At 42.5% G+C, this 13,854-nt stretch overlaps 1 protein-coding gene across 4 annotated transcripts in view; it reads right to left on the bottom strand.

The window, feature by feature from the left end:
• The window catches only part of nt5dc1 (5'-nucleotidase domain containing 1), an 89,147-nt gene that overhangs the window by 29,076 nt on the left and 46,217 nt on the right, over window positions 1-13,854 (bottom strand). For all 4 annotated transcript variants that reach the window (XR_012768793.1, XR_012768792.1, XM_075458535.1 and 1 more), the window contains exons 7-8: window positions 12,610-12,784; window positions 8,769-8,866 (exon numbers count right to left, since the gene is read on the bottom strand). Coding sequence is in view for 2 of the 4 variants with exons in the window: in XM_075458535.1 (XP_075314650.1) it covers window positions 8,769-8,866; window positions 12,610-12,784 (273 nt within the window). In the remaining 2 variants the exon portion in view is untranslated. The remainder of the gene's footprint in view (window positions 1-8,768; window positions 8,867-12,609; window positions 12,785-13,854) is intronic.

Here is a 13,854-nt window from a genome sequence, read left to right on the forward strand (position 1 = left end):
TTCAGTCTCTCCAACTGCCTCTTCACCTGACTTCTAGAAACAGAAAAGTGGGAGGGGGAGGCAAAGGGGACAGCAGCATCTCCTGATTTGGTTGAAGACAAACTAGTGGAAGCAGAAGAATCCATGACTGAGGTGGAGGTGGAGATGTTACAGGAAAGCTGTGGGTCAGAGGAGGGTGGGATGTCTCTTTGGCTGGGAACAGGAGGGGAGGATGGTGAGCTTGTTCCTGAACTGAACCTGTTGAAGAATGTGTTCAGCTCATTTGCTCTGTCCAGACTTCCATCCATCCAATCCTCCCTCTGCTTGAGGCCTGTGATCTTCTTCATTCCTGACCACACATCTCTGATATTGTTCCTCTGCAGTTTACTCTCAAGCTTCTTTCTATACACCTCCTTGCTCTCTCTGATCTTGACTTTGAGCTGCTTCTGTATACTCCTCAGTAACTCCCTGTCTCGCTCCCTAAAGGCTCTTTTTTTCTTGTTCAATAGTTCCTTTAGCTCACTGGTGATCCAGGGTTTGTTATTAGGGAAGCATCTCACTGTTCTGGTGGGGATGGTGTTGTCCACACAGAAGTTTATATAGTCAGTCACACACTCAGTCATGGCATTAATGTCCTCTCCATGTGGCTTACAAAGAGAAATCCAATCGGTTGCATCAAAACAACCCTGTAAGGCTTCTTCAGCTTCCTGTGACCACTTTCTAACAGTCCTTTTTGTGACAGGTAGTCTCTGGACAAGGGGTTTATATGCTGAACAGAGAAAAACAAGGTTGTGATCAGATTTACCCAGGGGAGGTCTTGATTTGGAAATGTATGAATCCTTGACATTTGTGTAAAACAAATCCAATGTCTTGTTTTCTCTGGTAGAGCAGCTGACAAACTGTTGAAAAGTTGGCAGTGTAGCAGAGAGTGAGGCATGATTAAAATCACCAGATACTGCCACAAAAGAATTGGGGTGTTGTGTCTGTATCTTAGCAACAACGGAACTGATGACATCACATGCAGTGTCGGCAACAGCTGAGGGTGGAATGTAAACAGCCACCAAAACAACACTGGTGAACTCTCTTGGCAAATAACATGGAGGAAAACTTACTGCCAATAGTTCAATGTCAGGACTGCAGAGACGACTCTTCACAGTAACATGTCCTGGGTGACACCATCTGTTGTTGACAAGCACTGCCAATCCACCCCCTTTCCTTTTCCTGCTATTCTTTAAATCTCGATCTGCTTGTACAGTCAGGAAGCCCGGCAGAGAGACGCTGGAGTCGGGGATATGATCCTGCAGCCATGTCTCAGTAAAACACATAATGCTACATTCCCGATATTCTTGCTGAGTCCTTGTCAAGGCTAGAAGTTCATCCAACTTGTTAGCTAACGATCTTACATTGCCCATAATGACGGATGGCAGAGATGGTTTGAACTTCTTCTTTCTTTCTCTTCTCTTTGCTCCTGCTCTGCATCCACGACGCCTCCTTTTCAATTCCAGTGGAATATGCGAGGCTTACACAGCCTGGCTATATGCGAGGCTTATATAGCCTGGCTATGTGCAAGTGCACGAGGAACGTAGGAAGCCCTGACGAGTGGATGGTGGAAAAAGGAGATGGCAGAAAAGGAGAGCAAGACGAGAGCTGTTATTTTCTCTGCAGCTGAACAAAGAATGCTGATGGAGCGTATGAGGATTTTAAAAGTGTCATCACCAGAAAAGGCAATACAGCTGTGATCAATAAAGCGAGGGAAACGGCATGGAAAACAACTGCTGACAGACTAAATGTGTAAGTTTCATTCACATCGTGGAAGACAGCCTTCACCACGCTCCTTGGTGAGTTTGAGTACCTTGTTATGCCTTTTTACATCTTATTTCATTTATACAGGAGATTCATAAAGAATTACAGCAGCATCTTCTCACCCCTCAACAAACGTACTTTTTCTGCTGTAAAGTTTACATAGGTTTACTCAGGAAGCTGATGGAGCTTTTGAGGAACTTAAGTCTGTTTTGTGCCCCTATTCTCATACAACCAGATGCTCCGGTCTGTTCATTCGGGTGCTGTCCTTTCGCAGCTGTCCGAGGATGACCAGAAGCTGCATCCATGAGCGTATTTCTCTCGCCAACTCTCCAAGGCCAAGAGAAATTATGATGTTGGCAACCACGAACTGTTGGCCATTAAGTTAGCATTGGAAGAGTGGCGCCATTGGCTAGAGGGGGCTAAATATCCATTCATCGTATAGACTGACCACAATAACCTTCCATACCTCCGAAATGCTATGCAGCTCAATTCCCATCTTTGTTTTTTGGGAGATTCAATTTCCCCATTTAATAGCGCCCTGGCTCTCATAATGTTAAAGTTGTCATGTCTGTGACCCCGTGTGTTCCATTTCTTGTTTTATTGTGGCGTCTCATTCTCTGTTTCCTTTTTCGCCCTTCTGTCTCCGTCAGATTTCTCCCTGTAATCAATGCTCATTAATCTCACCTGTGTCTCGTTGTCGTGTTCACTATTTATTCTCCCGGGCTTTTATTCATTGGCTTGTTGGTTTTCCTGCTCTTTTATGCAGCAGTTTAGTTTGATACATTGTTGCTCAGTTTTGTCCAGCTCATTCTGTGATTTTCTGTTTCCCCATTCAGGTGATTTATTTATTTTTTTGTTAATAAAGAAGCCAACCAGAGTTCTGCCTACGGGTTGTACATTTGAGTCCTCCCTTTGTCTGAGCCCAGTCTGACAGAACCTGATGTACTTTCCAGACAGTTTGCCTGAAACCGTACTCCTTTCCTCCTGTGTGGTGGCCGCCCTCACCTGGGACGTTGAGGAAAGGGTTAGACAGGCCCTGGTGAAGAAGCCTGAGTTCTGGTCGCCCCAACCGTACGTTTGTCCTCACGAGTGTTCGATCCAGGTACTTCGGTGGGGACACTCGTCCAGATTAACTTGCCATCCTGGAATTAAGCACGGTATCGTTTTTGCAGAGTACCTTTACCTTTGGTCTCTGCTCATAACTGAGTCCGATCTGTAAAAACCCTGATAAATTACAACACCTTATCCACCCACATAAACAGCGAATTATTGTTACAAAGGCTGCAGATGACAGATTAATAAAAAGTTGAAGCTGTCCTGAAATGAATTATTCATGAGGTGATACTAGCTTGTATTTATTATTTACAAATCATGACATTGAGCTGATCGTGCTTGATTAGTTTTTAACCAGAGTCAGATTAATCTAAACAAAGTTTGATGGCTCCTAAATAAAACTTCAAATGTGAAGAGTTCAGAATAACAGGAAAATGTTTCCAGCTAAAAGGAGCAGGCGCCAGAGGAAGAAAAGATGCTTATGCTTTTCCTGCCAACGTGGCAAAGCTGAGGAAGGATGAGGGAGAGAGTAGAATATTTCATGTTGTCTTCGCACATAATGCTTCCCTTGTGTTGGCAGCAAAACAGTCCAGATGGGGGGAGTGTTTCAGCAAGCTTTCCCTACGCCAGGGCACACCTTCACCACCGGCGTCCAGGATCAGACGATTAGGATCTGGGCTGGGGAAATGTCAGCAGCTGATATTGATCACACTAACAGGTGTTTTGAAATCTTCTCTTTAAACTGAGACTGAAGATTGACCAACCTCACATTCTCTATTCCCCTAAAAGAAAAAAAGAAAAAAAAATATATATATTTTTTGAATGTGCCAAGAAAATGAATGCATCTTAAAAGGGGAATAATGATTCTATATTGATTTCACTGTAAAATAAGAGGTTGAATAAAATAAAAAAAATTGAAGGTGCAGCTCCATTTCTGATTTTCACAAAAATAAAAAAAGTTATTGATGAACAAACAGTTAGGCACATAACATAAATAACTGTTCCAGCTGCTGTAGCAGTGGGAAACTTGTGTATTGACTTCCAGACAGCAGCAGGATAAACATCCTGAAGTTGGGTGTCTTTTTTTTTTTTTAGTATCCTTTGGCCTCTGCAGAGACACATCGCCTCGTGTTTCACTGATTTAGTACGCGTAGTTTTAATCATCCGCTGCAGGACCTTCCTGCCAAATCCCATGTCAGTTTGGGATGTTCCAAGTTAAGATGTTCTCCACTGTTTCTCAATACAAGTTTGCAAGAACTTGGATGAGGAGTATTATCTGAGCAGTTACTCTGAGACACTGATTCACAGGAACCTAAGACTGCAGACCTGCTTCACTGATGCAGACAGAGGTGTGCATCTTTCTTTAAGGATCAGCCAGCTCCAGGGTTTGTTGATGTTAAGAAACAGGTTGCTCTGTGATGTTCTCTGTTAATTCAACAGCCCAGTACACTTCTGTCAGGGGGTGCAGTTATGTGGTACATAGTGAACAGAAGGAGACCCCGGTTGCTCCAGTGTGGAGTACTTGAGTGAAGAGGTACAACTGCAAATCCAAACAGGCTGAGGTCTGTTTCTGAAGAAAGCCATGTCCATCTGCATCCATCTGAGTGTGGTACTGAAACCCAGAGAGCTCAGTTTGCTGATCAGTTTCATGGCTAAGACGGTGCTGAATGCTGAGCTGAAGGCAACAAACAAACTAATCACAACACGCCCTGACCACAAGAGGAACAGAGGCTGGGGTCTACCACACCAGACAGGACCCCAGGTACAGGCTGTACCTCTGAGACAGTCCAGCATAGTAGCAGGGTGTAAGATGCAGGCAGGTACGGCACACATGGAGCACCGTAGCCTAGTGGTGGGAATAGTGTGCAAGAACATCTGTGCCAAGTATGGGTTGGAAGCCCCAAAGTTAAAATGGGAGACACCTCCAAAGGTAGATGAGAATGATAGAGCTATTCAAAGTAAACACAAGAAAAAAAAAAATAGGCCAGACTCAGTGAGTAATTCCCATCATACCATGGTCTGGGTGAATACTTGATTCTGATTGGCTGGAGGGTGTAGGTTAAAAAGTGATAATGAACACCTAGGAAAGACATTCCGGTCGTATTGCCTGATGACAGTTCTAAATTATTGCGCTGGCTCAAACGTTATTTGGTAACCATAGCAACAGAGACTCAACGTTATTTCACAGTTTATTTAACGGCAAGACAGACAAAAACATGAGTGATTTTATCATTTCCTTTAACTTATTTGGTGAATTTGATAACTTTGAAAACTGGGATGCAGCAGAAGAAAAAGAGAGAAGAGACACAAGGAGGTGACACCGGAGAAATTGAACAAATTAGAGGATGACAAGGACGAGAAAACCACAACATGGGCAGTTAAAACACTAAGAAACTTCCTGGCTGACAAAGACATGGACATCAACTTTGAAAGAATAGAATAGAATAGAATAGAAAAATACTTTATTTATCCCCAAAGCTACCCTGCCCCTACTCTCAATGATATTTTGCGACTGTTTTAGGCGTCTGTCCGGTCGGGAGATATTAAATAGTCCGCTCAGCTGTGAAAAAAAACAAAAAACAAACTCATGATTTTAACTCGAAAACACATTAAAGTATTAATGACTGATAGAATATTTCTTTCTTTCGTAAGTGACCATGGTATAAGCGGGATAATGCCCTCAGTGTCGTCCATTCATTTCTGATAACTGACACCTCGTCGGGCATTATCCCTTACATAATCCCTATATAGACCAGTGAGCAGTGCTGACCAACATGTCATTGGGGTCATCAGTGTTTCGTCTAGTTGGGCCCACGACATCTCCAGGAGGCTAGACAGTGATCACTGGCGTCCCAGAGTCAGCCCCCTAATGCCAGCCAACACTGCTCCTCACACCACAACAACAACAACCTTTTTCCACAAGCAGCATTATTATCAGCTACCCCAGCCTCTCACCAACTGCACACCAGTCATAGCGAGGTGGGGATACAAACCCTGGTTCGGATAGTGGGTAGAAATACAAAAAGTAAAGATAAGTAGGAATGGGATTCGAACTAGTGATGTGGTCATCCGTGTCGAGGCTTCGAAGCGTGTGTCGAGTAATTAGTAATTTAGGATGTATTTTGTGAAGTGCGTATCGAGGCGTGTGTCGATGACATATGTGGTGACATTCGAGGCCTCACGAACCGGCCGTAAACGTGACTGGTTCATAGGAAATTGTTTTCGAAATGGCTCTATATGAATGAATTGGATTATTTTTAAATTAATTATGATTACAATGAATTGACAATGAATTTAACAATACAGCTCTATTCTCATTCTACTCCTAGACCACAAGACTACATCAGGCCTTAGATTTGTAGAGGCTATCTCCTGGGGAACAACAAGCTTATTTCCTAAATCTCTGCATCTCCCAATCACAAGCATCCTCTAAGCTGCCTTTCCTCCTTATTGTCTTATTAACTTTCTCCCCCTCTTGAACAAACTCTCTTCAGCTTAGACGCTCCTAAATTTACCTCCCTTCGTTTATCTTCAATACCTGCAGCTAAGCTTCTTAATACTTGGTCATGTCGCTATGTATAACGGCCTTGTGACAGACTAACCTTACAACCTGACAAAATATGCCTTAGAGTTGCAGTACCTGAACATAACGAGCATTACGGGTCTCCATTTACCCAGAGTTTTAGGTTCTGGGGAGTTGGCAATACATCATATGTTGCCCCTATCAAAAATCTAATACTCCTTTCCCACAGCTCTTTCCAACTAAGCTTTTTCTTCTCTACACCTTCCCAATTCAACCACCGTCCCTGCTTAGCCTGAGACACCTCCTTTGTACCCCTCAACATTTCCTCCTGTCTACGAACCTGCTCAACAACTAACTTTCTCTTCTCCTTGGGACCTGCTCAACAACTAACTTTCTCTTCTCCTTGGGACCTGCTCTACTCCACACCGGTTTGCCTGGGCCAAGCCCCAAGCCTCCCCGGCCTATTTGCACATTACCCACAATCTCTGCATGTCTAAGAGTTGCTTCTGCTTCCTGAGCTGCCATTCTTGGATTCCACTTCCTACCCTTGGTTGGGTTTGGAACCACCTTATTGACTACCACATCTTATATCCTCTGAGGCTGCTGGAAGATGGAAGATGCATGCTCCTCAGTGCAGCTGACAGCAGAACATTTCCACCAGAAGCTGGCTTCATCCGTCCAGCAGGGTGGATGTGAGTGGGCGGAGCTTAGCAGAGGAGGTGGAATGACTTAGAAATGAAAATCAGAATGTGTCTCCTTTGGGATGGAGTCTGCAAGTCACCTTACCTGGAGATGCAAAGGTCCAGGGTTTGATTCACAGGAAGCCAAGCTCTACCTGTCAGCTAAAGCAGTGTTTTCAGCGCAAACTGAGGTCAACTAATGCTAACAGCTCAGGTACCTGATGTCGTTTTGGACCCTGATCAGTACAGCTTGAAGCTTTATTTTACTTTAATTTGATTGCTGGACTAGAAATGTTGCATAATCAGAAATATTTCTTCTTCTTCATTTTATATAGTAGAATTTCAAATGTGTTTTCAAACTTTTGGGCCTCACTGTACAACATAACTGCACATCTATGGTGCCATCTATGGCGGTTAGGAAGGTTTGTGTTGGGCGCTGATCCATATTTTTTCATTCACATTTCCTGCTGCAACGATCATCAAGAAAGAAAAAGAAAACAAAAAGGCAGAAGGCCAAAAAGCTATCCAAAACAGAGACAGAGAGAAGCTGTACACAGGCAGCAGGGAAGTTCAACCCAAAATTCATCTTTGAGTTACTGTTAATTAGTCAGATAAGTTTGACAGTTTTATCAGTGAAAACGGTCAGAACTGGGTAGAAATTAGAAGCTGGTAGATGAATAGTTTATACTCTGGTTATTATCAGAGAGACAGAGACGATAACAACTTTGTTACAGTCACAAACTGGTTTACACTCAACAACACACAGAAAGTCAGATTTTATTTGGTCTAATTCTCAGCGTCTTAGAGTCCAAAATGGATCAGAAAGCAATACTCAGATTCCAAATTTCCAAGCTGAGCTGTATTTTTTTTTCAAAATAACTTGTGCTTAATAGCCCCTCATATGCTCACTTTTATTTATTTAGTTATGTTCAATGAAATAACAATAAGGTTACTACTTTTGATGAAGTGCAGGAAGACATGAGAGTGGTGGATCACCACCTCAGAAATATCAACAGAATTAAAGGTTTCCTCTCCCAAACAGACCAGGAGAAATTCATCCATGCATTCATCTCCAGTAGACTCGATTACTGTAACACTCTTTTAACTGGACTTCCCAAAAAGAGCATTAAACATCTGCAGCTCATCCAGAACGCTGCTGCTAGAGTTTTAACCCGGACTAAGAGATCTGAACACATCACAGCAGCTTTAAAATCTTTACTCCGGCTTCCAGTCAGTCACAGAATAGATTTTAAAAGCCTGCTGATGGTTTACAAATCCCAGAACGGTTTAGGCCCAAAATACATCTGTGATCTGTTCAGAGAATATAAAGCCAGCAGAGCTCTTAGATCCAAGGACTCAGGTCAGCTGGTCCAGGCCAGAGTCCAGACTAAACATGGAGAAGCAGCATTTAGCTGTTATGCTACAAATAAGTGGAACAAACTGCCAGTGGAGATTAAACTTTCACCAAATGTAGACATTTTTAAATCCAGGTTAAAAACAGTTCTGTTCTCATGTGTCTATGCATGAAATATCTTTTAACTTATCTAGACTGTTGCCTGATTTTAAATTCATTTAAATGATTTTATTTGTTTCTCTTTATATTATTTTATGTATTTTTAATGCTTCTTGCACTCCCTGCTGCAATGCTTTTATTTTATGTAAAGCACTTTGAACTGTTTGTACATGAAATGTGCTATATAAATACATTTGATTTGATTTGATTTACTTACCAAGGGTTCTAAAAGGTCTCTGATGGGGCACCAAGGAGAAGAAGCCAGGTTTCAGGGCGTTTGTGATGATGACATCAAACAGCTCCTCAAAATCCTTCCTGTTAACAACCAGATAAACAACATCAGCTGAAGTGACAGGCGTCTGGCACTGGGTAATGGACAACGTCTGGACAGCATCCAAATTCACTTAGTTACACAAGCACACATAGCTACGCTCAGGAAAGATAAACTAAGTCTGTAGAGATGATGGGAAACAGGAGCAATAAACAAGGAGTGCATACAGCTGCAGAATAATTCTTACACTGAGAAAGTAAACAGAAGCACTGGCCTACAGTCATGAAAATAAGTAATGCTGAGTATGTTGTGTCATTGTGCTGTATGTGCGAGAACAATCTTCCTTATAAGGTGTGAAGCAAAGTGCAGCCTTATGAAGACGGAATGGTAACCTAATGGGAACCAGGCAAACCAATCAGATGATGTATGAAAGTGTGTACACTGAACACGTTCCAGGCTGTTTCTGTCATCTTAAAAAAAACAACACCTGCATGCTCAGGCCAACTGTTTACATCAAAGTATTTCAATCAAAAAACTAATCGCAATGGCAACCTCAGACATGATTTCTAAGACTTAGGTTGCACCAGGTCATTTGCATGTGCTGCATTTCAACACACTACAGACCAGCAAAGGTTCTGTCTAACATGAGGTGGGTCCAAACACTCTCAGTATACTTTAGCAGTCATGGAACACATTTTCTGGGGTGGAACTCTTAAAACTTTAGGATTAATTGGAAATTAATTGACATCTTTGCTAATGCTGCTCAGGTCAGTCAGCCAGACACCATCCTAATGTTACTACCAAGCCCTTTGTTGGAGCCCTGTTCAGAGCAGTAAGGTTTGCTGGTGGCATACAGATAAAAGCAGCAACCATAAACCCTCAAGTCCCTGGTTCGTGTGTGTCCACGAAGCAGTTGCATTTCAGTTCCTGTTCTTATCTTCACTCATTTTGTGTTGTCTGATTTGCCGTTCAGTACAGTGGCTGACTGGCCTGCCTGCAGTCCAATTCGTTTGGTGCATTATGAAACACAAAATACAACAGAAAACCTCAGAGCTGTTGAGCAGCTGCAATCCACCTATTATATTCGTCTTTGATGTTAGCTGGACAAGGTGTGTTTTACTCTTTGAATGGTCTCTGCTGAACAGCTTTTTTTGGTGACTTATGATATAGCTGTAGAAGCACTGCCTGTCTAATGATCAGCTCATTGTGAGTTTGAGCAGAAACAGTGACACAAACACAGACTGAGAGACAGAAAGAGTGGAATGTAGAGACAGACAAGACATGGAGTAGACGGAAATTATGTTTGGGAATAAAATAAAAGAATAATGATCCGGATAATGAGCACGAGACATCCCAGTGCAACATGCAGACGAGAGATGAGTACGGTGGCCGACACGTGCAAACGCGTTGCAAATGGCGAAACAAATCCAACAAATCTTGACCTGTGGGATAGGGGATCGACTATGGTCCATCTCTGTTTAAATTTTGCATCCATGATCTGGCACATAAGATCTTCCCAAATTCCGTTTCCAGTTCCTGGAACTTTATGTTTACACATGCTTGGCCTTGGAAAAACATCTCAATTTGCTGGAGGGACATTCTTTAGGCTCGGAATATTCCTGGAGATGATGGGATTTTTGGCTGAGAGGCACTGGTTCTGCATGGATTTAAATAAACAACTAAAATAACTATGAATGTCAAGTGTTTGAAGATAGTTTGCGAGATTTGGAAGTTTTTGTGATTTTCCCTTATAAAGTAAAAATCTTTTTTAAAATCTTACTGCAGACATGCTGAAAGAAATTTTACTAAGCTGAAAAAGAAGCGGTAACATCAAAGGTCAAATGAAATATATATCTATATCACCATATCTATGAGAAATACTTGAACCAAACATATCTTGTCGTGCTGCATGCTGACAGCCAGCTTGATGTTTGCCAGGAGTCTCCTTGTTATTTCGGACAGCTGACTGTCACTGGCCTCCAGCTGACTGGCCACTCTGCAGCAGCTCTGGAACAATGGAAGTTTTTTTCTTTCGAAATAAAATGTTTTCTCAACAGTGAAGTGATGACATAACTTTTTTGTACTTTGATCCCTGACCATCAAGTGTTTCTCTTAAAAACAAGTTAATAAACTTCAACAGTTGGGGAAACAGGAAGGACTCAATCTCTAAACAAAAAACTTCTCCATAAACCACTGCCACCAAGATAAAGCTGCCCAATTTCCTGTGTGGTTATCACCACATAAATCTGCATTCATTTGCTTTGTAAGGAAGTGATTCAAACATGATGACACACACACACACACACACACACACACACACACACACACACACACACACACACACACACACACACAGCTGAGGCTCCCACTCATCTCCCTGGGGGGTGAGACGAGCAGTAAAATGGTGGAAAGCAGTGAGCTCCAATGTGAATGGCAGGGATGTTCTCTTTTTTTCAGGAAACGGTGTGTGTGTGTGTGTGTGTGTGTGTGTGTGTGTGTTTGAGTTTGTGGGGGGTGGGGGTGGGCTAACTAGAGGCTCGCCTGCTTTTCTCTGACTACTGACCCTGAGCTCTGAGAATGGCTTGTGAAAGGCAGACGTCCTAAGCAGACAAATGTAAGATAACATGTCATGAGTATAATGAGGGCCGGACACTGTGTTTCTAAAGGCCTGTAGCAGCTAGATCGAGTGTAAAACAGGGCTTAGGCTACAAAAATAAGCTTAAGCCAGACAGTGTGTTCAGTGTGCAGACAAGGCCAGTGGTAAACCAAGGCAGTGTTACCACCAAAAGCCTCTTAAGACAGTACTCTATTATGCTGCGTGCTCAAAATGAGACATTCATGCATTACACATGAAATTAGTGCTGGTAAGAAATACAGTCCTGTGGAAAAGCTTTGAGCCACCCCTGATTTCTTCCACAGGAAAACATGTGCAAACATAAATGGAAATATAGTATATCAGGAAAAAAAGAGTCAGTTCAGTTCTGAGCAGCTTTAAAGTGAATATCTGCTCTGAGCTCCTTTCTCCTCCAGCACAGCCTGAACCCTCTCAGACGAGCTTTCTGTCCTTTCTTTAAGGAGTCTTCAGGAACAGTTCTCCAGGCTTCTTGAAGGACATCCCAAAGCTCTTATTTGGATGTGGGCTGCCTTTTGTTGCGTTCTCTGCCAACATGATCCCACACTGCTTCAGTAATGTTGAGCTCCGGGCTCTGGGGAGGATTCATCCCTCCATCAGACCTGCTGCACTGATTTTCAGCCCACTTCTTGTGTCCTTTGGCACAGCTCAGCCTTTTCTCCCTGTTTCCCTTCCTTAAGAACGGCTTCCTGACAGCCACCCTTCCATGGAGCCCATTTCTGATGAGGCTTGGGCCAACAGTATGATTCACAGGTTAATGTTAAATGGATTACCAAACCCAACCCAACCCACCCAAACACTTGCATTAATTTTTTAATAACGACAGGAGAAACTAAAAACTTTGCATTTACAAAACTCTTACCTTTTGACCAGAACTTAGGACAGTTATCTATCAAATTTCAGTTTGATGTTTTCTGTTATATTGTGAATAAAATGTTGGTTTATGAGCTCCAATCTTACTGTGAGCAAGTACACTGTGTAAGTACTGAATGTAAGAGCTATAAGTGTGCTGTAAGTAGAGTAAAAAGAGCAAAAACAGCTGGTATGGACTGAGCTCACACTTACGGATTACACGTTGCTTTGTAAGCACTGAAGATCAGGTTCAAATTTCGTTGTGGGGGAGGTAAACTGTGGTCCATGTGTGGAGAGTCTTACCCCAATATATGGTCACAGATGAGCCTACAATAGTCGCTGTGAGAGCTGGTGATGAGGAGAAGAACCTTCCCGGCATTTTTCATGCTGCGCAGCCACGTCTTCACTGAGTCCGAGCAAGGCTGCAGATACCGGCCGGGATCCTTCTTCACACTGGGGAAGTATGTCCCTGCATCATCTGCATAGAGACACACACACAATTAGACAAATGGATGATATGTAAACAAAGCTTTTGCTTACTTTACCAATTATGAACTGCGAGTTGTGTTGACAGTATTATCCTCTGAAGGACAGAGAACCCTCCAGTATCAATCAGAAGTCTAATTATAAGGGCATACACAAAGAGTGCATGTTATAAAAAGTTACAAATTCAAAATCAAAAATTCCTTTCGTCAGAAACAGGTCTTAAAATGAGGTCAATTCTGATACAGAAAACAACATGACATGACATAATACACCTCATCATTCATCTTGTTGATTCAACAAAAAAGAAGCCAAAAACACAGAAGCAGTGTGTGAAAAACATCCTTAGTGTTGCCATAGAAACTAAGAGGGTAAGCAGCAGCCAGGCGCTGCTGATCAATGCTCTGATTAACTGATCAGCAGGCAGTGTGAGCTCCTCTGTAAAAGCAGAAGTTCTGTCAGCATTCAGGTGTGTGTTAACACGATGCCAAGGAGGAAAGACATCAGCAATGATCTCAGAGAAGCAGCTGTTGCTGCCCATCAACCTGGGAAGGGTTATAAGGCCATTTCCAAAATATCTGGAGTCCATCGTTCTACAGAGAGAAGGATTATTCACAAGTGGAAATGTTTGATAAATGCTATGACATCGTGAGCAGGCTCCTTTGACAGTAAGTAGGAATGATCCTCTGTGTAGGATCAATATTCACATCAAATCATGTTTTGGTATTGTTTCAAAAACCTGTGAAAAATGAACTGCAATCAAGTGACTGGCGAATCCTGATAAGTCTGGTGTGGAAAGTAAGACAGGAGGTTATTCTGTCTTTCAACAGAACGATGACGGGCATGAAACCATTAAAGTTCAAAAGGAATGTTGCAGAGATGTGTCTCTTAGATTCAACTTATACAACCCTGAGCATCATGTCCAAATAAAAGCAGCAAAATTCAGCAGAACGACCCTGTGCTTTACACAAGCCCCCTGTAGCAACAACTATACTAAGCTGGCCTTTATTGAATCCTACAGCATAGGAGTACTACCCCCAGCAGCAGGAGAAATGTGTTGGTTAC

The sequence above is a fragment of the Odontesthes bonariensis genome, chromosome 24, assembly GCF_027942865.1.
Source record: "Odontesthes bonariensis isolate fOdoBon6 chromosome 24, fOdoBon6.hap1, whole genome shotgun sequence".
Taxonomy (NCBI): Eukaryota; Metazoa; Chordata; class Actinopteri; order Atheriniformes; family Atherinopsidae; genus Odontesthes; species Odontesthes bonariensis.